This window comes from Trachemys scripta, chromosome 11, assembly GCF_013100865.1.
Source record: "Trachemys scripta elegans isolate TJP31775 chromosome 11, CAS_Tse_1.0, whole genome shotgun sequence".
Lineage (NCBI taxonomy): Eukaryota > Metazoa > Chordata > Testudines > Emydidae > Trachemys > Trachemys scripta.
This window is the reverse complement of record NC_048308.1, coordinates 19,768,749-19,794,846: the sequence shown is the minus strand read 5'-3', so window position 1 is coordinate 19,794,846 and position 26,098 is coordinate 19,768,749. Positions and strand designations below refer to the sequence as shown.

The following is a 26,098-nucleotide window of genomic DNA, read 5'->3' as shown; positions in this document are numbered from 1 at the left end:
TCAGTGGCTCAGTCAGCTGAGACTGTACAATGGTGCTCTGCTGTGCTGCATTGATTGACCAGTAGGGGGAAGCATACACCACAACTTAAATCAGAGGAGAAGTTTTTCTCCTCAAATAAAAGGTCATAAAGAAAAAAACATGGATGTGGTTCAGATAATGTGATTCCTAGCTCACAGGTTAGTTTACAATTATGTTCAGTGAAGAAATGACTTGGGTTCTCATTACCTGTCTACAACACAAAGTAGGGATTATTGTAAGAGCAAAATATGAAATACTGACCCAGGCATAGATTTAGTTGGAGCTTAAATAGCAGAAACTCAGATCTGAGAACCCCTCCAAAGGATAGTTACAGTATAACAAAATAACAGTATCTGGTATAGTTTTAGATACAAATACGAACTTGTGGAACTGTTTGATCAATATATTAAGAATGTGTGTAACGATCTTCAAAAGAACAGAATCAGATAGGGCTATCATTCTTTGTCTGGAATAAAAGTAGAATAATGCTTCCAGTTTCCATAGAAGATCAAAGTCTCCCACATGGCAGCTCATCTATTTAATTTTTCATATGAGGCACTCAATATAATTTTCAAGCATAACTGAACCTAAAATGAAATGAAATGCTGTAACATTCATCTATGTGTTAAATATCTGTAATATTCATCATATGTTATGCCTATTGATTATTATACCAGGCCTCTAAAATAAGCCTTGTTCAGCCGCAGTCAACATATTAAGTTAGTGACTGTCACAGTTACAGGCTGATTGCACCTCTGTCCCTTTACTGGTCTCTCGGAGTATACCGCACCCCCCCCCCCCAGGTGTTAAGCCTCATGCCTTTACTTGTTTTGCAGTGGAATGTCTTAATCTCGGTATAATGTCCCATCAAACTCAGTTCCTTATTATCATGCAGGTCTGGCTGGACACCTGCATTTCTTTCTTTGGGAGTCTGTGACCAGTGATATAGTGACCAACATCCTTCTTAAAATCAGTATGTTTATTAGGAAATGGAACAAAGCAATAGAGAAAATGATTTAGAAACAGCAAACAGCCTACGAGAACATTTATAGTCTCATCTGATCTTACACTTCACTACAAGCAAAGTTAGATGGGCTTTCCTCTTGAATTACAGGAAAAGAACAGATTGAATTTACATTGTTTTAAAAAGTCAGGGCGTTCTCAGGTCCCTTCCTGATCCTATTTTGTCTTCCAGAAAATATCTCTCTCATTCTGAGCCACCATTTTCTCAAAGCCCCACTGCCCTTTTGTATGCCAGGGCCCAATTACTGTATTGATGAATTATTTTTGTGACAGGACACCAAAGTATGAAGTCTCAGACTAGTGTTTCCCAGTCTGCCAGTGAGTCTATCTAAAAGAGGGCTCCATTGTTTGACATTTAGTCCCATTCAGCCTTAATGGCTTCAATCACTAGTCGTGTGTGTGTGTGTGCACTTAAATTGTCTTTTCCCCTCTGAGACATTCCAACACACCCATTCAGAAATTCAATTCATAGACCATATTTTGGGGTATATTTACTACTAAGTGCCATCACATTTGTCACACAGTGTTCAAGGCTATCAGCTTTCGCATAACAGTCTACCCCTTAGGCCAGGCACTTTTTCAGGTACTCTGATCTACTCCCAAAGTCATGGACCAAGATGGTTGAAGGCTTTTTCTACTAATGTAGACCATAACATTGAACACAGTTACCTAAAATATGGATGGAGTCGATTTCGAGTAAGATTTTCAAAAGAGCTCAATGCTAGAGTTGGAACATGGTTTCAAAATAACTTAGCACCCAATTACTTACACTGAGAGCAATGCCAATATAGGAGTTATTGTTTGCAGAGCCCTTTTGAAAATGTGGCTCATAGTTGTTGCATATTTCATGCTCATGTATGTTGCATGTATGTAATCATATCAATAATTTAAGCAAATAATTGTATTAGCTTATTATCAAAATAAAAATACAATTGTATATTTGATGAATTTATATCTATCTATCCACCTATCTATATCTACCATATGGTATGATACTAAAGCTAGGCTGTTTGGCTTACACATCTTTGACTATATTTGACAGCATTAGGCTTGTGATAAGGCACAAGCCAACATATTCATGCAAATATAGAACTGAAGGAATTGCTAACTAGTTGTAAATACTTCAGGGTACCATTTGAATAAGAGGATTAACCCAATACATATTACATAATACAGCATTTTTATATGTGTACTATGAATTGGATGCAAGGTAACTGTGTTATTATGACTTTAGAACATAGCCCCATTTTTACTCAATTAAAATGGAATCCTGCCCTATGTTAGATCTTAAGCAAAATCTCAGTGTAGCAGTTAAAAACTAATGCAAATGTTAAGAAACAGGATAATCATTTTAAAAGCAGTAAATGGGGAGGGGATGTCAGAAAATAAAAACTGTCTTTAAAACGTTTTATTCTTGAAATGCCTGGTAGCTGAACAGTAAGGGCCTTGGAAACAGTTCACAGCTGATGCCACAGAACAGTCTAATTACTGCATTGTTCTACTGTTTCATGAGATATTGGCAGCCTAGGAGTCTCTTCAGCAATTCCATTGTCACCCTTTCTTTGACTACTTGCTTTGAATTCATTTCATATGTTTTGTCATTTAGGCTACCACTGATTTAATCCACTGTATTTAATGCTCTATATGCATTAACCTTGAAACCTTTTAATTTGAATCTGAATGTAGCCATTTATTTTAATTCTGGATGTCTGTGTTATGACATCCCACTGGGGTAAAAAGAGCAGGGTTGCAGGCTGAAGTACTTCAGAGCCAGACTGTGTTTTTTGCTTTTCCCCACTATTTTGTGACTACCTTTGGGCTGATTACCCTCCTCGTTGGTGTGATTATCTGAGAAACTCACTCTCATATCAAAATTTTTCATGTATTGTTTCTCTTGCATTTTTACAAGCCTTCAAAATGGCTATATTATTATGGTTCGTATTTGTTTTCAGGACTTTTGATATTTTCTTTGATCTCTGTGTTATTTGGGTTCATTGGTTTGAACAATGAGAGACCCTGTAAAGATTTTGAGAGTCTATTGGGCTAACATTCCTGAGGTTCTTATGATGCTTATTCAAAATGTGTTCTAATGTATCTGTTCCTCTTTTAGCTGGAAATATTACGAGATTAGGTTGTATCCAGCACTTTTCAGTACTTTGGATTTTGGCAGGTGTAGCCAAAACGGAATAGTCTTTCATGCAGTATTTGGATACTTGTCTTTGAGTCCTAAATACAGCCAGGAGTTTAGACCTTAAGCTTTCTGAATGAAGAACTTGTTTTGAAATTGGAGGGACTATCAGATGGAGAGAACAGGGTGGATCACACCCAGAAAGTTTAAGTATACATTATTTAATTTGTTTGACATTAACCAAACATTTTTCAATCCTCAAAACTAGTTTGGTTCATTTTGATGTTGAGTGACAGTTCTGATAATTTCTGAGGACTTTTGCAATTGTTTATTTAGCATTTTCTATTAAATGCAGAAGTGAAAACATTATTACTGGTATAAGAAGAAAGAAGAATGGAGGGGAAAATATCATTAGGTATAAAACACTTGGCATTTACATCTTTCTAATCCTTCCACAGGAATGGTACATCTTATTGAGCAACTGTCATATTAGGATTTAATCATCACAGTGACCAATGTAATTGGCAGTTTTTCTGGTTCACCTCTGGGATTCTCAAGGAGAGCTAATGATTCAAAAGAACTGTCTTTCCACCTTAATTTCTGTTTGTCATATATAACTATATTAAAAAAAATGACTGTAGATACTTTGGTTCTTCTGCCAGGGCATGCCATTTGTCGAAACATAGATAAAGGTTAAATCAATGCCAACATTTTTGTCAGCTTTTATTATATCCACTTCTCGTTAACTACAATGCCCAAAATCTTACTGTAACACTAATCTAAATTTGGAAGCTTTTTTTTTTCTTTTTCCTATGTTGTCAGCCACCTGGATGCCTTTAATATTGTAGGTGTGATAAAAGAGCTCCATAGGAACTAAATAAGGCAGATATCCTTTGTTAACAATAATCATACAAGCAAATCTGTTGGTTCAGGGATCGTTTTTATTGTCAATGAACGAGCACATCTTACCTGCTCTTTTTTTCCCATGACTCACAGATTGATTTATTATTTATAATCCAATTTTCTAATTAATTTATTTCCCAGTGTAACACTAAGACAATCCTTGATTGTCATAATTAGTCACAGCAGAAAGATGTTCCCTAATTTGAGTCCATAAATCTGGACAAACCTAATTTAATTTTGGAATTTTAGGTTTTTATCAGACAGATTTCAGAACAATATCTCTGGACATTAGAGTGTAAAATTATAACCATATAATGACAGATATGAAGACTAAAAGTAAAAGTAATCATCCTTCTTTGAGTGGCTATGCATATTCACACATTGGGTTTTGTGCTGCCTACTGTTGCCTAATGGTAGAATGTTCTCCAAGGAGTGTCCGTTAAAGCATTCCCCCCCCCCCCCCCCCGGTATGAGTGTGGCAAATTACAAAGCTGTTATAGCCCACTGTCAATTCCACCTGTGGCAATTATGCAGGATTTGATGGATGACAAAAGGAGACTGGCAAATGAGATCTTAATAGAGGTTCAAAACATGGCACATTATCAGGGCTTCATTTGATGCCTTGGACTCTTCTTCTAAAGCTTTGGCTTCTGTAGTTACTGTGAGGAGACATGCTTGGCCTCGATCCTCTCCCCTGGCATTGAATACTAGAATTAAAGTGGAAGATCTCCCCATCAAAGGAGATAGTGTTTTCAGTGACAAGAAAGATAAGTTGCTAGAAAACCCGGAGACAAGATTGATGGCTCACTCTTTGGATTTGATTTCTTTTATCAGGAGCCTTCTTCTAATCCTTCTTTCTGTTATCATGGTAGTAATATCTGTAATCTTCCTTGGATTATTTCTTGTCAAATCAAAAATGTCAACAAAAGCAGCAGCAGGCTATGTCTTTCCGTATGTCTTAGCACCTCTCTGTAGTAGTGACTCATTTGAGAAAGCAGGGTATTTTTGTTTATATATTTAAATGATTGGCTGTTGAATGCTGCTGTTTGCAAGGAATCTATTAAATCATATTGATTTTACATTCACCCTTTTTTCAAACCTATGACTACTTCTGAATGTCATAGAGTTGAATCTCCATATAACTCAGATAATTTTATTCATAGGCTCCATATTGGACTCAATAGCAAGGAAAGCCTTTGTACTAGAGGATAGATTTTTTTTTAAATAGTGCAGTATGTTTTAAATATTCAAATATGTCAAATTCAAAAGGTAATTTTATTTCTCAGTCTCATAGGTCTCATGTCAGCTATTTCTTATATGACTTCATTTGTACATCTCAGAATGAGGCCAGTGCAGCATTGGATGCCTCAGGTCTACAGACCAGATCTGGACAATCTTCAAATATTAGTCAATATGCTTTGAAACATTCTGAACTCATTGACATGGTGGTCAGACAGGGATAGCATTCTCACAGGTGTCCAGTTAACCCCCCTTCATTATAGGTAAGAGTAACGTCAGATGCATCAAGCAATGGTTGGAGGGTGCATCTGAGTCATCTAACAGTTCAAGTTTACCGAGCTTCTCAAGAGCAACATTTGAACTTCAACGTGTAGGCGTTAAGAGCTATTTGTCTGTCCCTCAGATTATTCCTTCCTCACTTACATGGGAGGAAAGTGCAAGTAGCAATGGCCAATACATCCATTATGTATTATATCAATCAATGTGGCTGCTCACTCTGCTCTGCTATTCACAGATGCAATCAGACTATAGGACTGTTGCATTCTCCACAACGTTTATACGATGGCTCTCCATTTAGTAGGAGAACAATTTAATTGCAGATCATCTTAGCAGGGACAGTTCCAGAAAGTGGTATTTGAAATGGTGCGGATTCATGGCTTGGATGCAGGAAAAAATTGATTCTCTTGTATAAGCTTCCATAGTTTCTGGTTTGGAATATGTAATGCATTTAAAGATTGAGTGGTTATCTAAATTAATGGTTCTCAACCAGGGGTACACAAAAGTCTTCAAAGGGGTACATCAACTCATCTATATATTTGCCTAGCTTTACAACAGGCTACATAAAAAGCACTATCAAAGTCAGTACAAACTAAAATTTCATTTCAGACAAAATGAGAAAGTAAGCAATTTTTCAGTAATAGTGTGCTGTGACACTTTTGTATTTTTATGTCTGATTTTGTAAGCAAGTAGTTTTTAAGTGAGGTGAAACTTGGGGTACACAAGACAAATCAGAATTCTGAAAGGGGTACAGTAGTCTAGAAAGATTGAGAACCACTGATCTAAATAATCATGGAAAGTTCATTTGGCAGATATCTAATCTTAGCATACTTTCATTCATAGTAGATCACTGTTCATGCATAATATGGTTAAGAAGTTTATGAAGGGGTTATAAAATATGTATCATCCTTTGAGAAATCCTGTCCTCCTTGGGATCTTAATTTGATCCTATCTACACTCATGAAACCACTTTTTGAATCATTGGCTGAATTTTCTTTCTATTATTTATCTTTCAAGACAGCATTCATTAGGGCCATAATATCAGCCAGAAAAGTGAGTGAATTAAATGCCTTGATGGCTGACCTGACATTTACGTCTTTTCATAAAGATAAAATGGGTCTTAGACCTGATCCCAGGTTTTTGCCAAAAGTGGTTTCTGAATTTCTCATCAATCAGACAATTACTCTGCCAGTATCTTTTTTTTCCAAATCCACATACTAATAAGGCAGGATCTGTTTGACATACTTTGGATGGAAGAAGAGCTCTTGCATATCACATGCATAGTAATAAAAGTTTTTGAAAATACTCTAAATTATTTGTGTTTTATACTAAGAAGCATATGGGTTATATTGTGTACTTCCAGACTATTTTTAGATGGATTAAAACAATGTATTAGTAAAGTTACATGTTAGCAGAAGTTTTTACTTGTAACAGTACGATCTCATTACACCAAAGCTGTGGCAGCATCTTTTGCTTGTCTTAAGCAAGTCACAGTTACTGAAATTTTCAGGACTTTAACTTGGAGTTCTGTGCATACGTTTACTGAACATTAAGCTCTTGATTTGGCTTCAAGGATTGATGGTAGATTTGGTGGAGCAGTACATTGGTTTCTCTTTAATTAGGACTCTGTTCCCTGCTCCAGCTTATTTTCCATCCTGTTTATCAAACTACCAACAAGTGTGAATATACAAAGCCACTCAAAGAAATGAATGTTACTTACTTGTAACCAGAGTTCTTCGAGATGGGTCTGCATAGTCACATTCCTGTCTGCCTTCCCCTTTTTTTTTTCAGAATCTTTTTGTTCTGTATCTCTGGGTTGGCAGTGGAAGGCACTGAGATGGTAGAGGGCGCTGCACAGTGTCCCGTCCAACTTCAGCTCATGTACTACAGGCATTTAGATATTCCAGAGATCTTTTCGTCTCAGAGGAGCAGGAGTCTCCACTACTTGCCAATACTGTACACTTGCCCATCCCAAGATTTTCTGAGTCACTGAGGCCACATCTCTCACAGAGGCCTCCTACCTGTCAAACACCTACCATTCAGGAAGACCATTTATCTCCATCTTCATTATGCACATCTCCCCAGGACTATATTGAGGATGATTCCACTGATTCTCAGATTTCTGTCCAGGGATCCCTTGTCTATTGTACTAGAGACTATTCACCTACAGTGAGAGAAAAACTTTGAAGAAAAAAAAAAACAATCTTGAGCACAGTGTCATTAGTCTGAACAACAATGGATGCCCCCTCCTATATCTTATGAGCCCCTTCAGTGGCTTCATTGAGATCTCTGGGCTTTCTATCACCAAGAATTCTTGAGGACTCTGAGTTTCTCTCATGGAGAGCATTCAGGGAGAAATTAACCTGACCCACTAGAGGAGACTTCTGAGAAGCAAGAGACAAGAACTGACAAGGAAGTAACACCCCACACAAATATTTCATCATTGTTACCAGATGAGGCTGTAATACTTCCACCAGCCTCTATAGGTGAAGATTTCAAGCAGTTTTAGGATCTAATTAAATGTATTGCAGACACGCTTCAAATTCTGTTAGCGGAGGGCCAGGAGTCTCATCATAAACTTCTGAAAATTCTACGCACAACAGCTTCTACATGTGTGGCTCTTCCTGTGACTGAGACTCTATTGGAACCTGCTAAGACCATCTGTCAGACTCCAGCTACAGCACATCCTACTTGTAAACAGGCTGATTGTAGAGACAGTTAATGAGCATAGTAGACAACACCAGGCAAAATCCACTCCTTATAATGAGGATCAAAAGCAACTCAATCTCTTCTGTCACAAGAGTTGCAATCTTACAATTCAGCATCGCAGATCACCAAGCTTTCATGTCAAAATATGACCATACTAATATAGTAAATGTAACAGTTTTATTGAACATTTACCAGAGAAATATTGCAAGCAATTTAAAGCCATCATAACCAAAAGCAACTTCTGCTTTTGGCAAGAAACTCATCACAGGCCTCAGATTCAGCTGACACGTTCTTTTGTCCACCATAATAGTAACATGATGAGCATGTTGGCCCCAGTTGTCCAGTTTCCGTAGAGAAGTACAGAACACTGTTAAGCCAACCCAGAACAGCACATTTCAGTTAACAATGCAAAATGTGGTAGGTTGGAGTCGCATCATGTTGGAGTCATATGATGACATCAGTTTCTCAGCTTTAATTGTGTGTGTGTGTCTATATACATATATAATTTTATATAATATAAAATTGATTATATAGCATACATACATATGTATTAAAAAGAAGGATTTGGTTTTCTTAACAATGGAATGCTATTCCTTGAAGGAGGAATACTGGGAAGAAATGGAGCCAACCTGATGAAGAAAGGGAAGAGCATCTTCGGACACCGACTTGTGAGAGAGGATTTAAATTGGGCTCAAAGGGGGCAGGTGATAAAAGCCCACATTTACTCCTTCTCAGAGCACAAGAAATAGGGTTCACCAAATGAAATTAATAGGCAGCAGGTTTAAAACAAAGAAAAGGCAGTATTTCTTCACACTACACAATTCAATCTGTGGAACTCTTTGCTAGAGGATGTTGTGGAGGCCAAGACTATAACAGGGTTCAAAAAAGAACTAGGTAAATGCATGAAGGATAGCACCATCAATGGCTTTTAGCCAAGATGAGCAGGGATGCAAAACCATGCTCTGAAGCCTTAGCCTCTGTTTGCCAGAAGCTGGGAAGGGTGACAGGGGATGGATCACTTGATGATTCCCTGTTCTGTTCATTCCCTCTGGGGCACCTGGCATTGGCCACTGTCAGAAGACAGGATACTGGGCTAGATGAATGATTGGTCTGACCCAGTATGGCCATTTTTATGTTCTTATGTAAGCATTAAAAGGTGACCTGCACAGAGGGCTGGAGATTGAGGGAATGGAATGAAAAATTACAATAGAGTCATAGAAGAAAGAAGAAGGGGGGAATACAGTTGGGGAATCTGCTCAACAGCTTACTTTCTATAAAAAAATGCAAGGAGTATAGGGAATAAACAGGAAGAACTAGAAGTCTTTGTATGCAAGCAATGTTTTGACATATTTGGCATCACAGAGATTTGGTGGGATAAATCTCATTACTGGAATATTGGTATACAGGAGTATAGCCTGTTCAGAAGGACAGGCAGGTAAAAAAGGAAGAGTTGTTGCATTGTACATCAAGAATGTATTCAGTTGTTTTGAGGTTCAGAAAGAGGTGAGTAGCAGAGCACTTGAAAGTCTCTGGGTGAAGATAAAAGGGGGGAAAATAGGGACAATGACATAGCAATGATCTACTATAGACCACCAAATTAGAGGAGCAGGTGGATGAGGTATTTCTAGAACAAATAACAGAAATACCCAAAACACAAGACCAGGTAATAATGGGAGACTTCAACTGCCTGGATATCTGTTGGAAAAGTAGTATACAAAACACAATCTCCAGTACATTCTTAGAATGTGTTGGTGACAACTTCTTGTTTCAGAAGTTCAAGGAAGTAAGTGGAGGTAGGGGAGAGGAGCATTTTAAACTTGATTTGGATTAATAGGGAGGAACTGATTGCAAATCTGAATATGGAAGGCAACTTGGGTTGAAGTGATCACAAAATGATAGATTTCATGAGTCTAAACAAAGGAAGGAGTAAGAGCAGCAGAATAAGAATGATGGACTTCAAAAAAGCTGTCTTTAACGAACTCAAGGAACTGGTTGGTAAAGTCCCATGGGAAGAAAAAATATAAGGGAAAAAGGAGATCTGAAGAGGTGGAAGTCTCTCAAAGAGAGTATTAAAGGCACAACAACAAACTATTCTAATGTGAATGAAAGGTAGGAAGAATAACAAGAAACCAATATGGCTGTACCAGGTTTTTAATTACATGAAAATCTAAAAGGAAGCCTACAGAAAGTGGAAACATGGACAAATTGTTAAAGATGACTACAAAAGAACAGTGCAAGCACATAGGGACAAAATCAGAAATGAGTTATACCTAGCAAGAGATATAAAAGGCAATAAGAAGAGGTTTTATAAATACATTAGGTGTAAGAGAAAGACAAAAGGAAAGCGTAGGCCCAATAGTTAGTGGGGAAGGAGAGCTAATAACGAATGACACCAAGAAGACTGAAATGTTCAATGCCTATTTTACTTCAGTCTTCACTAAAAATGGTGACCAGCTGCTTAATGCAATTAATATTAAAAACGAGGAATGAACACAAGCCAAAATAGGGAAATAAACTGGTTAAAGAATATTTAAATAAGTTAGATGTATTCAAGGTTTATTCCTGATTAAATTAACCCAAAGCACTTGAGAAACTAACTGAAACAATTTTGGAGCCATATGCTTATAAAATTTGGGAATGACACCAAGCACGGAAGGACTGCAAGTACTTTGGAGGACAAGATTACAATTCCAAATGACCTGAAAGCAACAAGATGAAATTCAATAAAAACAAGTGCAAAGTACTTCACTTAAGAAGGAAAAATTAAATGCACAAATACAAAATGTAGAATAATGAGCTACACAATAGCACAGATATCAGGAATGGCAATATACAAAAACCTGTAGGAGAACACTTCAACCTCCCTGGCCACACAATAGCAGATGTAAAGGTAGCCATCTTACAGCAAAAAAACTTCAGGACCAGACTCCAAAGAGAAACTGCTGAGCTCCAGTTCATTTGCAAATTTGACACCATCAGATCAGGATTAAACGAAGACTGTGAATGGCTATCCAACTACAGAAACAGTTTCTCCTCCCTTGGTGTTCACACCTCAACTGCTAGCAGAGCACCTCACCCTCCCTGATTGAACTAACCTCGTTATCTCCACACTGATTTATACCTGCCTCTGGAGATTTCCATTACTTGCATCTGAAGAAGTGAGGTTCTTACCCACGAAAGCTTATGCTCCCAGTACTTCTGTTAGTCTCAAAGGTGCCACAGGACCCTCTGTTGCTTTTTACAGATTCAGACTAACACGGCTACCCCTCTGATACTTGACAATAGCACTGCTGAAAAGCGTTTGGGGTTATAGTGAATCACAAATTGAACATGAGCCAACAATGTGATGAAGTTGTGAAAAAGGCTAATATCATTCTGTGGTGTATTAAAAGGAGTGTCGTATGTAAGGCACAGGAGATAATTTGTTACACTCTTATCAGCACCATTGATACCTCAGCTAGAGTATTGTGTTAAATTTTGGGTGCCACACTTCAGGAAATATGTGAATAAATTGGAGGGAGTCCAGAGGAGAGTATCAAAAATGACAAAAGGTTTAGAAAATGTGACCTGTGAGCAAAGATTTAAAAAAAACAGACATGATTATTTTTGAGAAAAGGAGATTCATGTGAGTACCTGATAACAGTCTTCAAATATGTTAAGGGTGGTTACAAAGGGAAAAATGATTATTTGTTCTTCTTATCCACTGAAGTTAGGACAAGAAGTAACCTGCTTAATTTGCAGCAAGGGAGATATAGTTTGGATTTTAGGAAAAAACCTTTCTAACTATAAGAATAGTTAAGTGCTGGAATAGGTTACAAAGGAAGGTTGTGGAATCCCTGTAATTGAAGGTTTTTAAAAACAGGTTGCACAAATATCTGTCAGGGATGGTCTAGGGATGGTCTTTGGTCCTGGTTCAGCACCAAGGGATGACCTAGATGACATTCTGAGGTCCCTTCCAGCCGTACATTTCTATAGTTATATGACCCTAAATACCTAAAATGGAATATTTTATTTCAGGTTAACTCTGCATTTTCCTGAGTGATGGAGGTGCCTCATGGGAGTTACAATTCTAGGTGCATCATACCCTGATTTCCGTGGGGGCCCAGATCCAAAGATGGACTACATCTGCCATGACGCACTGTGGCTTCTCCCTGTGGTTGAGTTGCTGCAGTGAATCATGTGACTGGGCAAGACTCTGATACATCATGGGTGGCATAGTGAGGCCACAGAGCAGAACCCAGGGGGGAGAGACATGAGGGACTCAGAACTGCAACTCACATGAGGCATGGCATAGGCTCAGGAGAACTTGGAGATTTATGTCAACCTGAAATGAATCATGTCAATTAGATTTTCCAAACAGAAAATTCTATCCAGAAAATGTTTTCCTTTAGAAAAAAAAATTATTCCAGTGAAATCCCATATTCTGATAGGACAGTGTGTACTGTATGAATTTATTTGCTGATTGATAACTGTGTGGTGTTATATATGATACGATAAAGAATTACAATCTCTAGCTATTCACCCAGTCCATCTCCTGCTGAAATCAACAGGGGCCTTTCATTGACTTTAATAGGACTTGGATAAAATCCTATCACAGCTAGTCAAACAGTTTATCCAATGTGTCCTAATCAATAATCCCCATGTTAATGTCTTCTTCTGGCCTTGTAGAGGTAGTTTGGTAGATAAGTAAACTTAGTTTTGATCTGGGTTTAAAATGTGTATACCATGATGTTCCTGCTCTTAAAGAAACAGTTGAGGGGCATAAATCTGATGGAGTGTATAATCAGGCTTGAATAATTACTCCTTCATGAGGAATATTTCATACAGATATTTCAGCAGTTGACATTTTAGAACTTGTTTAACAGCTTTGTTTGGGTTTTTTGTTGTTGTTTTGTGTAATGTTCTTTCAGAGTATAAACAGACGTTTGTATGCAATACATACATATTTATTGACTAAAATATTTTATCCAACATTTTTTAACAACTGTATAAACCTCAGTGGGACTATAGTCTTATTCTGTACACTTAAATGCTTTTTTATAGCATTCTTTTTTCTGATCTAATATGATTAATTTATTTAAAATGAATGTATATATGAAATAGTATACTACCCATTCATTGTCACCCCTGGCACTGCTTAAATAGACTAAGACACAGACAAATGGCTATTTATTCTTGTGTATCTCCTGCTTAAATGTACAGTAAGCATAACACATATAGGTAGTACAATATTTCTGAATACCAACGGGTGAGTTATATTGTAATCCCATCAGAAATGATAAACCGTTCTTTCATAACTTTCCAGATAGCAAATAAAGGGTGCGGCAATGATGGCCAACACTAGATAGGAATGCCTGCTCTGCTAGGTACATAAAAATTAGAACATTTAAACAGAAAAATTGTCCTCTTACTTGTTTTGCATACCTATAGATGCCTCCAGGGATCTTAGGTTTTGGTTTGAATCTATGCCTTTGTGACACCAAACCTAAGCTCCCCGGAGGCATCTTTAGGTAGACAAATCAAAGTGATATTCACAAACCCCCCACTCAGCTAACCCTGTAGGCATCTAAATCTCCAGAGGTCCCTAAATTTCCATCAGTAGGCATGTGCAAAGCTGCCTAAGTCCTGATGCCTGATGCTGCTAATGAGCTGCTTGGAGCCCTCACACATGCTTAAGCCCTGCTGGGATCTTCAAGGTAGGTGTTCCTCATCTGTCTTCTCTATAGAGCCTGATCCAGAAGGCATGCTAAGGGCACACCTAACTTGCACAAAAGCCAGCCGGGGTAAACAATCAGGAATTTTGAGCATTTGTGTGTCCCAAAATGTGCAGAAGCCCAGTGGGTAGAGCATGCCCCTGGAACATAGGAGAGCCAGGTTTGAATCCCTGTTTTGCCTGCCTTAGAGCAGAGATTTGAGCCCAGATCTCCTACAAATTAGCTGTGTACCCGAACCATCAGGGTATTCTGGGTTGGGAGTTCTTCTGTTGAAGCTGTTGCACTTTGTATACATAATTAAATATTAATTGAAGCAGAAACTCTAACCTTAATATCCCGCATCCAATGTGAATGCCCTAACCACTGGGCTAGAGAGTCAATCTCTCTCTTTGTCCCAAGAAATATTTAATTCCACTGGGTGGCAGGGCACCTAGGAGTCAGGCAGTGTAATACTTACATCCCCTTTATGAATCTAGCCCAATAGAATCTTCTTCCTACATGCTGACTTCATCTCTAAACACAAACAGCTCCCTATGGTTCTGCATCTTTGCAATTAGCAGTAATTGCACCTCTAATGAGCAATAACTTGGACAAAATATAGCGTGGTTTCCTGAATGAAGATTTCAGAGTATGTTTTTGTTACTTGTTTTTGCTACTATGTTTTGCGCTTCTCCCTGGCCCTCTACCCCCACATATGCATAAATATCAAAACATCTGCTACACTGCATTCTAATATATATGAGATATTGAATATCTTAAACAAGATAAATTCTCTTAATGGGACATAGTACCCATTCATTCTCAGGAAAGGTGGGTCAGGATTGTCCAGGCAGGGAAAAAATCTAGAGGTAAAATTTTGAAGCCTAACAGACAGATTTTAAAGGTATTTAGGCACCTAAAAGTTGAGAGTTAGTTGGCTAGATGCTTTTGAAAATCCAACAACTCGATGCTTTTGACAATTCCATACATCTTTAGGTGACTAAACACCTTAAAAACCTGGCACTAAGTCACTTTTGAAAATGGTACTCCTAAGTCTCATAGACTCAAATCCACAAAGGGACTTAGGCAATCTCCTGTAAAATCACTGGAATAACAATGGGATTCACAGAGCCTGAGTTAAGTGCTTAGGATCCCTGTACAATACATGGGGAGGAATAAGCACCTTAGAACGAGATTTGCAAAAGCTATTGTGCTAGATGGGAGCCTCCTAAATTAGCCAGTGGGAGATGCTGACAAAAGAGGTGTGTCCTTCCCTCTCAGAGAGTTAGAGCATGTCTACACTACAAATTTAAGTGGATCTAACATATGTAATTACTGCAGTAATTCTCATCCACACAACCCTTCTTTTGTCAGTGGTGCACCAGGAGAGTGTTAGGGGGCTGAAATACCAGGCTCACAGCTCCCTGCCAGAAGCCCGGCTGCCCCCTGGCGTGCAGCTCCCCACCGGGAGCCTGTCTGCCCCTCCACCTTGGATCCCTGCTCCCCACCATGAGCAGTGCAGCTGCCCCAACTCTCGGCTCTTTGCTCCACCGGGGAGCACAGCAGACACCTGGGATCCCAGTGTGGAGCTCCTGATGGAGAGCAGGGAGCCCAGGCAGCAGCCCGACTGGGAGCAGGGACCCGGGGGCAGCCTGACTCCAAGCGGGGACCCCGGCAGCAATCTGGCTGGGAGTGGTGAGCCAGGTGCAGGAACCCCAGGCAGCAGCCCACCTGGGAGCCGGGAGCAGGAACCCAGGGGCAGTCCGACTCTGAGTGGTAAACAGGGAGCCCAGGCAGTAGCCCAACTCTGAGCGGGGAGCTGAGGTAGAAGGCAGCAGCCGGATTGGGAGCAGGGAGCCGGAAGCCTGGGCCATAGGCACCAACTCCGTGGGTACTCCGGGGCTGGAGCAGTCACTGGAAAAATGGTGGGTGCTTAGCACTCACTGGCAGCCCCCACATCAACAGCTCTTCCTTCCCCCACCGCCTCTTGCCCACTGGCGGCCCTTGCCGATCTTTGCTTCCCCCTCCTTCCCAGTGCCTGCCGCGGATCAGCTGTTTCGCAGTGTCAGGAGGTGCTGGGGGGGGGTAGGGGAAGGGGCAAGGGCGCAGTGCGCTCTGGGGAGGGGTGGAACTGGGTGGGAAAGAGGCAGAGCGGGAGTGGGAAGAAGCAGGGCGGGGTGGGACACTGGGGGAAGGAGTGGGGTGGAGTGGGGCCAGGGGGGCCTGGGCAGAGCTGAGGGCAGAGCACCCTGCCGCAGATTAAAAACTCAGCACCTATGGCCTGGGCAGCCGACTTTGCAGACTGCCCACTGAGGTGAGGCAGAGGCAACGCATGGGACTCCAGCAGCAGGGGAAGAAAAGCAGCAGTCTACAACTGTAGGGGTGGGGGGAAGAGGAGCTCATATGGCAGCCAGCCACCTGCCGCTTCTTCCCTGTTTGGGGGGGGGTGCCCCCGCTTGCTCCCCCTTTTGCAGGCCCCTGGTCATTGGAATGCCCTACCCCCTGAGCTATAGTTAATAATCATTCTTGAGAAAATTAAACTGTGGAAATGGAGTGGAGTGGACACTATTTTGTTTCCCTGTATGCTTCAGCCATCCTCACTGAACATAAGCGGAACACCATCCAGGGATGCTATATTTTGGTGGACAGGCTGCTCCCAATTAACCAGCTGTCATCATTAAAAGACGAGATGGTTTACCAAATCTAAAATGACTTAAATTGAAAGAAAATACTATTCTAAATAAGATAAACAAAATACGTTCTGCATTTTATTATTTTTTCATTGTCTGTATCTGATACAATATTTTTTGGAAAACCACTGTTGAACATTTCACACCTTGTTAAATACTATTTAGTCTATTTAGCAGTCACGGAATGTACCCTTATTTAGTGGAATTTTGCTAATAGTGGACTCAAGGAGTGGAAGATTTGGAAATCCGTTACAAGATTTGTACAGACTTGGTTATGGTCTGCCTAACCATGGTTCATTACCAGCAGCATCTGAAACCTAGCCTCACTTGAGGAGCAGCAGTCAAATGACAATGGCAGTGCATGACTAAGTAATTAGGGTCTGACTCAAAGCCTACTGATGTACTTAAGATGGGCTTCAATGGCTTTGAATCAGACCCTGGTAGCAGAGTATGTCGGAGAGTTGAGATGGTGGTTAGAGGGGATGCAGCAAGCATTGGCAGATGATAAAAACCCGCAGGCAAAATTTCCCCTTGTCTTAATACTCTACATACCTTAAAATAAATAAATAAAGTGGAATCTGATTTTTTTTTCATTCCTCAAACACTCACATCGATCTTACTGTCTATTCTGAGTGCATGAGGAATATAGGACCAAGACTAGGTGTGTTTCAGTCTAATTCTAACTAAGCTTATGAAATTATTATAATGATTTTCTATTTAATGTCACCTCATGACAGGACAGAAAGTAACTTGTCAGTTTCTACTCTTTCATATGACAAAGGCATAAAATTCTGGTATAATAGTAATTTGTTCTTCAGAATTTAAAATTCATAGGCAGTAGCAAATTATGAGCATAACTCACATTTGAATAAGCGAGTTCTTAACTCCCATTCACAACACTGAAAAGAATATCCTGATATATTTCAGCATTTCCTTTTCTTATTTATTCTCCATTATGAATTTATTGACTTTTCTATTTCTTTAGTTTTTCAGGTTTCAAACAGAGCTCTTTATATATAACTAAAGGTGTAATTAATTTTGGCACATGAAAATGGTGAACTGTCGCTTTGATAAAAAGCCAAACAGTACTATAAAGTATTACATATTTGGAACTGGGATCATGCAGTAATAGCAGGAAAACCATAGCCATAGCTGGAAACTCCTTTTTAAAGGTGGCAGTCCTGGTTGGAGGGAACAATATGAACCAAGCTTGATTGCCACTGAGTTCAGAAGTTAAGTGGTGTTAAAGAGTTTATGCAGACTCATTGGCCTGTCTAGCTTTCACTTTCTTTCATTTCTAAGCTTTTGTAAGCGTTCCAAATTAAATTTAGATTTGAGAATGATGAAAAGGATCCTAGTCTACTCTAGGTCAGTCAGTCTGAGTGCCAGATTACACTGATAATTTGTGCATTTGAGTTAAATATTTATTGCTGATAGAATGATTTTATATTATGCATTTTCCTCATTATTCTCCACATAACACTTCCAGCCTCTCAAGCCTGGGATATAATAACCTAGTCTGTCATTGTAGTCACATTTTTCACTTGGGTCTCAGCTGCCAATATAGTTGAGATTTTTTCATTTTATGTTATTGTCTATTTAAAAATAATGAAGTTCACTTTAATTTTTGAACTCATGCGTCTGTGTCCTGTAAAAATGCTAATATTTATTAAAGAGTGAGAGATAACATTTATGAACTGATGATATAATTTTTGTTGCATAACCTGCAGGTATAGACAATAACAGCAGAAAAACTCCCACAATAACATGTTTCCTTGTACGTAAAAGCAGATCGCAGTTCATTTTCTACATGCTCTCTAGTTACTGCATGGATTTTGAGCAATTGTGTTTTAAGACTACTTTTTTTTTTTAATTGCAGGTGACAATGCATGTCGTGTTAATAATGGAGGCTGCAGCACTCTTTGCTTAGCCATTCCTGGAGGCAGAGTTTGTGCCTGTGCTGATCATCAGCTCCTAGAGGAAAACAGTACAATGTGCATGAGTAAGATTTTCTTGAAGAATATCTGGATATATATTACTGTTCTGGGAGAGATAAATTCAAATCTGAAAATTAAAAAAATTCTCCTAGAGACTTTATTACTGTTCAGCAATTTTACATTGGACAAATAACTATTAATTGAATAAACTTTCTAATTGAGCACAGATAGTTAAAGCTTGAAGAGTGAAACAAAACTATTAAATGTGCAATATTTGAAGTTAAATGCATTTGAAAATATTCCATAGTGTCTAATATAATAGGGTACTCCGATGCTTCCAAAGACTTTTTGTTACGTTTCACAGGGCATCAAAATAAAAGTAATAATAAAAGCATATTAACTGGCTTCATGGCATTCACTGAAGTAAATATTTTAAGGAGAAATCAAGCATAGCAAATCCTCAAGTTGAAACTGTGAAAAATTGAAGCTGACACTTTATATGTAAGACAAGACCAGGGATAAAAGATGCACCAATCTCTGAATAGCTTAACCATCCTCTGGACGTCTTTATTCAAATACTGCTGAAAAAGACATCGGCTTGTAACAAAATTAAACTTGCCACTCAAAAAAATATTAATTCACCAATGTAATATTGGTAATGTTGCAAATTTCTAGCTTTAATATTTTGGAACAAATTCAATTATAGAATATGCCATTTTTTTCTAAGAACATATGATTAATTTTACTTATATTAAATCTTTTGTCCATTATATTGAACATTCCTGAACTTCTTTAGCTATAGCTGTACAAAATGAGAATATCTCATTAATTTATGCATTACTCATATTTTCAATTAACAGCTTAAATTTTTTTAACACTATCCAGAGTAGTTGTATATTCTTGGAACATAACTATTATGCAAAGTTTGAAAACATAGGCAGATGAGTACCGGTGCATACAAAGAGCTAGTCTGACTCACATTGCTCATTCAAAACTCACACTCACAGTGAAGTCAATGTGAATTTTGTGTGAGCAATATGAGAGTGAGAGTTGGCCTATGAGGTACAGAAGATCATAATAATGGTAGAAGGAAGTGAAATCCAGATTTTCCCTTATGCAGAGGTTACATGGGGTTCCCCTTATAGAGGTTCTATTATACTGTGAAATGGAGACCTACTGCCTACAAATTAACTTCTGCCAGGGGCAACTCCTCTAGGAATCATGCTGCAAGGAAGTCTCAAACAAAACGCTGTCCACAGGACTTCCACTTTGTTGGGGCTCCAAAATGCAGGGGAATAATGTGGGTAAATTAATGACAATTGGTACTGTTAAAGTGTGAATAATTTTATCACCTCTGCAGTTCTCCTGCCCCTGTCTGTTGGCTTCTCCCTAATCAACCACATAGCTTGAATCCCATGGAACCCCTATTCAGAGATTTCTGAGGGGCGGGGAAGAGAAGAACAATGTTGCAAAGGATTTTTTTTTGCTGTAAGCCAGTGTTTGACTCATCAGATGGAGAAGGAAAAATAAAGTCTGAGTTACAGGTCACTTCATATCACTTTCCTCAGGGCTTGCTTTATTTCCAGAAACAAAACTTAAACCTACAACTTATCAACGTCAACTACTGGGTATTAACCACTTGACGCCTTTCCAGCCTTTACAGATGGGAGGAGAGAAGACACATCCTTCTCTATAATAGACTCCTGTGTATCAGCTTCCCCTGTCCTTATATAACTATGCCCAGATCAGCCATGTTATCAGTCAGAACCTGATAACCTCTAATATGCTCAAGTATCTTTAAACTCCATTTGTCCAAAGGAAATCTTCATTACACAATCCAAGTGCTTGGGCTACGCCTTGGGACGCAAAATTGGGCCTTAGGTTATCATGATCCGACCTGTATAACTGAGAGCATATTTGGCCTGTTGTATATGGTTTTTTTACTAGCTTTTGAGGTGGCAGCAGCATATTTTACAAATCATTATGAGAACAATGATTTCATGATGAGTTCTGTGTCTGTTTTGTCTTCTGAACTTGTAAAAGTTATTCCTGGGTGATAATGTAATCTGAGTGTGCACTTGTTTATTAAAAATATATTAAGTATATCAACCATAAATGTGGATATACATCCGACTGTAGGATGGAATTAGTGTGAATATGTAAAGCTTACTAAGAACAGAATGTTCTTAAGAGATACAGCATGAAGAAGAATTCATATCTGCTTATGTGCAGGTAATATTGCATTTTTTTATATCAAGCTTAAAAATATACACGCTACTTGGATTTTTTCTAGTTAATCCTGGAGAAGTGTTACCTCAGTTGTGCAAACCTGGAGAATTTCAGTGTAACAACAAGCGCTGTATCCAGGACCGCTGGCGCTGTGATGGAGATGATGATTGTTTGGATGCCAGTGATGAGCATTCAGAAATTTGCTGTATGTATTTCTTTAAATAATTTTAAAACTGTATTTCATGTTTTGTTTTCATTTTGTGCTAAATACTAAGGTCTGAGGGGAATAAGACTGAAGCAGCAGTCATTAAATAATTTATGCAAATAATTCACTTTCTTTTCCTGTTTAATCGCATCAGTTATTCCTCACATGTAGTAAACAGGAACATATTTGTTTCATAGTGTAATACAAGATACCTCCTCTGTGGTCTGCTTATGCCAATGGTTGTAGTGGTATTAATTCTGGTGCTCTAAAAGTGTCCATTTTTGTATCCTTTGCTGTTGGTGCCATTCCAAACTGCCGGATGGTGGACCAGGGGCACACACTGGAACTTTGCTTGAAAAAAAGGAAGAGAATCAATTTAAATACTCTAAAGACAGAATTACTGTGCAGAAGGTTCCTTAAACACTTCATTGCTTTTTGGCAATGGTATCCTGAAGAGGGTCCAAGAAAACAGACATAGGTTTGGAACAAGATACTCTACAGCAGTGATACTCAGACATCAGTGGTTCAGGGGCCAAATTAGTGATTACCATTACCCTAAAGAGCCACAAAAGTGTGAATTCATTGTTTCATTTACTATTATATATACACATCATTCTCACAGCAAAATGACTAAGTATTATTATTTTATCAATTCAAATTGGTTAATAACATAGTAAAAGCATCCTGATTGGTTAATAGCTTAGATTGGTTAATAATTAAATCACACAGTGATAGCTGCTGGAGACACATTAAAGAGCCACTTGCAGTTCACAAGCCTCAGTCTGACTATCGCTGCTTTACAGCTTCACTGCTCAGTATATTGTAGAGAGGACATATGAGAACTGAAACACATGCAAGAAGAGTGGGGTTTTCTTCACATTGGCCCACATCTTACAGTAAAACAAGTGTTGGAACAAGAATGCTTGGATGCTTGTTAATGAAAATAATGATTACTATAGCAGCCTTACGTTAGGCCTCCTTTCATGTGAGGAAATGAGTGCTTTAGAAGTACTTATTAAACCTTGCAACATCCCTATGAAGTAGGCAAATATTATTTCAATTTTAAGTAAATAAATAGTAAAATGTAGCACAGATAGGTGAATTGTTCCTTGCCACATAGTAAGTCAGGGTAGAGCAAGGAACAGAATCTAGGGTGAGATTCTGTGCTACACCTCTAACTTGCAGCCAACAGAGAGGAGTGCTAAGGTGGATCTAAACCACCTTTGAAACTTCTGCATACTGGGCTGCTCCAGAGACTGGTGCAATTTAGACAGTCCAGGAAGTCTGTCTAAATTACAGCAGCCTCCCTATTGGCATCAATGCTGGCCAGAATCTCTATGATGCTGTGTGCTGCAGCTGCCCCCCAACACTTCACTCAAGCCAGGGCTTATACGGGGTCCTTGGGAGGCAGAGTTATGGCTGTTTGCAACAGTTCTTGCACCATTGGAATCTTTCTGTGGCTGGATATGGGCCTGTTAAGGCCCATTTACACTGTTCTGGTCCCATTATTTTGCATAAAGAGGCCAGCACATGAGTCCTGAGTCCCAGTTCCTTGTTCTTACCATGGGAAAACACATATATATGCATTAAAAATGCTCAAGAACAGCTTAGCCAGTCATCAATCATAATTTATACTGGCAAAGCCAGGTAGCTTGGATTATCTGACACTGGTGTGGTTTGTACAAATTACATACCTTTGTATCAGCACTGTAGCTAGTTGCTCATTTTCTCTTCAGTAAATATCCCTTAATTTACTTCCACTTTGCAATTAGTACTTCCTCCAAAATAACAAATCTGCGGTTGACATACAGTATTCTTAAAGACTACTTTACTTTAGCTATTTTAGCCTATAACACAATGCTGTATATTCACTATAATTTGAGATTTTCATAGCCTTCCTTATTCTAAGACCAAGATCTCTTAAATTGCAGTAAAGTGTACATCTGTTAATAATTCCAAGAGGTAAAATATTTGGGTACAGCATGCTAATTTCTTATCTTACGTAAATTGATGCTAGACTAGAACAACTCCCTTTACTTCTTTGGAATTACTCATATTTACACATTTATAAATGAATTCTGAACGTGTTCCCAAATCTGTGCATATTATATAGCTTATTAGCAAAAATATGTTAAAATTAATCCTCTTGAAGCAGTTTCTACAGTAATTTAACATGTTTTTTGGCTTAGTCAGAATTTGCTGTAATTATAATCAGAATAATTGGATGATATGGAGGGAAACTCTTGATTGAAATGGGTTAAATAAAAGGGAATTAGCATTTCTAAAAAAATAATTTTAAATGGGTTTTGTTTGTTATATTAGTCAGACAATTTTTAAAAAAATGTGTTCAGTGCTTTTCAAATTTTAATTTTATCAGCCAGAGGAGATCAGCAATTTGGTCTCTAGTCACACTTATACACTAAATTGCTGAATAAGAATTATCAGAGTTTGAACACTTTATTGCTAAGGTCACTAATGAAGCTTTCCCTACAGCATGCTTCTGAAATGATCTGGTAACAAAGGGTCGCATACATGTATTCACTTTGCATTAATGTCAATGAAAGCTTGTTTAAAAATACAAGTATAAAAGGTTGCTAAGCAGTTAAAGATATACCTGCAATGATTTTTATAATTCTAAGTGCTGTGTGTTTTGTTAGCATAGGTCAGCTAACATGTTTATCTGCAAAATAAAACTCCCATCATAATGAATGGATGGGTGACAAAGAGGAACTGAAGGGAAGAGAGACTGACACTTGTTAAAGCAGGGTTCAAGTTGGTGCTTAGCATGCCTCTCTGCACATGAAGTCAGTGGAGCTCTGCTCATTTACACAAGCGGGGAATATAGCCTTGAAAGCTTAAAAAACCCTGCAGCTTTGCTCTGGTAATATTTAAAACTTCATTGAGATATATTTTAAGAAAAGTAAATTTGGTGATAAAGTGGAAACACGGTAGTGCCATAAATGATTACTTTTAAGCAGACCTACCAACTGTCCTCACCTGCACAGTTATCTCTAAATGCAAGTAAAAAAAAAGTCTACAAGTGTATATGTGCTTATTGGGAAGAACATGTAAGGGTTCAGAAGCATTATCATTCTGCTCGCATTCACCCCTGCTCATTGTGGTACAGTATCTTGGCTGTACACTTGGCTACATTGGGAGAGTTCTGGTTTCAAAGTTACCTTTATATCTGTGTTCTCTTTGATTTTTTCCCCGTCACTATTTTTGTTTTTTATCTTCTGCTATAATAGTTTGCTAATATAAAAGTGATGTCACAAGCCTGTACTTATAATACAGTCAAAATACCAACTCAGTGGGAGTCTAATTGTTACTTGTGGTTTTCAGAATCCCTAACAGGGACAACTTAACTATTTCACTCCAGGCGGTGTAAGGAATAAATCAACAGGAACTCAGCACTTCCATCAGATAAAGGAGTAATGCAGTGTAAGCATGCTCTTGTCTAAAACTGCAGTTTTTTATTAGATTTAAGCACGCACAAACATAAGCAATAGGTTTAGAACATTGCTAACATCTGGAATGGCATTGAGTAATTAACAGCAGATTCGCAGTGGCCATTTGCTTACCCACCGGGGAGAAAGGGGTCAGGAAAACATCTCTCAAGATGGCTTTAGAGGTCTGCTCCAAAGTACACTCTATTAGCTAATCTTTTATAGCTAAGTTCTACAAAACACATAGGTCAGAATGTGGAATCTCCATCTCTGGAGATCTTTAAGAGTAGGTTAGATAAATGTCTATCAGGGATGGTCTAGACAGTATTTGGTCCTGCCATGCGGGTAGGGGACTGGACTCGATGACCTCTCGAGGTCCCTTCCAGTCCTAGAATCTATGAATCTATGAAAACCCTACTGTATCATCACTTTTCAAACTTTCAATAAATTTTTAACATCAGAGACATCTAGACTCAAGGTTTTCCAACCACCAAGGTTTTTCAGTCTCAGTTGTTTACTTGTTTGTCCCCTCCTCCCTTTCTGATTAGCAGAAACAGTAGCTAGTTTTGACCTTGCTTCTGAAAGCCTGTCTCCAAATGAACCCTTAACTATGTGGTGTTCTATTTCATTATTTCAAGATGGCTGAATGGACACAATACGGTTGCAATTAGTTTGATCACATTCTCGGATATACACACTCCTCAAATCCAGACCAACATAACTTAATCAGGGACTGCAGGATCAGGCCCTTAGTTGCTCCTCTTTTAAACATGTTTCATGTAATTGCAGAAATTAAATGAAAAACAAACTCTATATTAATAAGCAATAAGATTTAATGGGAGTTTCATACTTAGAAATGTTGGCTTCTAAACAGCGCACTTGACATTTTGAGTTCTCACCTGCACAAACCTGCATAAAATGGGGGGTGGTTGGAGAAATATTTCCATGATTTGGAAACTGTAGAAAATGCTAGAATTCACTCATTCTGCTCATTCTGGGGCTTGACATGGATTTGCAGACCACAGCTACCATGGAGATCCCAATGATGGGTGGGGAGCCACTTCCCTATGCACTGGAATTGGGCAATTCAGCTGGAAGATTTGCCACTTTATTTAGCTAAAGGGCAGTATGGACTGCATATGACCATGTTACCATTGGCTCCTTCCCCCATAGTGGTAAATAATTTGCTGAGAATATGGAAACTATAGAAAAGCCATTAATGCTGAACCTAGCACCATTAGTACTTGCTGGAATTTCAACGGGATATTCTGTAGGTGTGTTAGAGGATCAGTAACTTGTAGAGCAGCTGCCACCTGGGTCATCTGGCTCTGCCTGGTATTCCCTCCAAACACCTATGGTGTTCCAATCACTCAGTGTTTGCTTGTATGGTCATCAGTAGTCTTGGGAGGAGAGATGTTTCCTTAGGTTCTGATTCCCCCATTCCATTGTCTGGAAGTTTGACTGGTTGTTGTCCTACTTTTATCCTTTCTACATGTTGGAGAGGAAGGCAGGAACTACTTAGGACTACCTGTGCTCTTTACTTGTGCCTCATTCTATTATAAAATTTGACCTATTAACAAAGAGAATTTGCATAAACTACC

General features: G+C 38.7%; 1 protein-coding gene across 1 annotated transcript in view; it reads left to right on the top strand.

Moving 5' to 3' along the window:
- LRP1B (LDL receptor related protein 1B) overlaps positions 1 to 26,098 on the top strand; it is a 1,021,752-nt gene that overhangs the window by 469,221 nt on the left and 526,433 nt on the right. The window contains exons 15-16 of the mRNA XM_034786032.1: positions 18,560 to 18,682; positions 20,911 to 21,051. Of these exons, the coding sequence (XP_034641923.1) occupies positions 18,560 to 18,682; positions 20,911 to 21,051 (264 nt within the window). The remainder of the gene's footprint in view (positions 1 to 18,559; positions 18,683 to 20,910; positions 21,052 to 26,098) is intronic.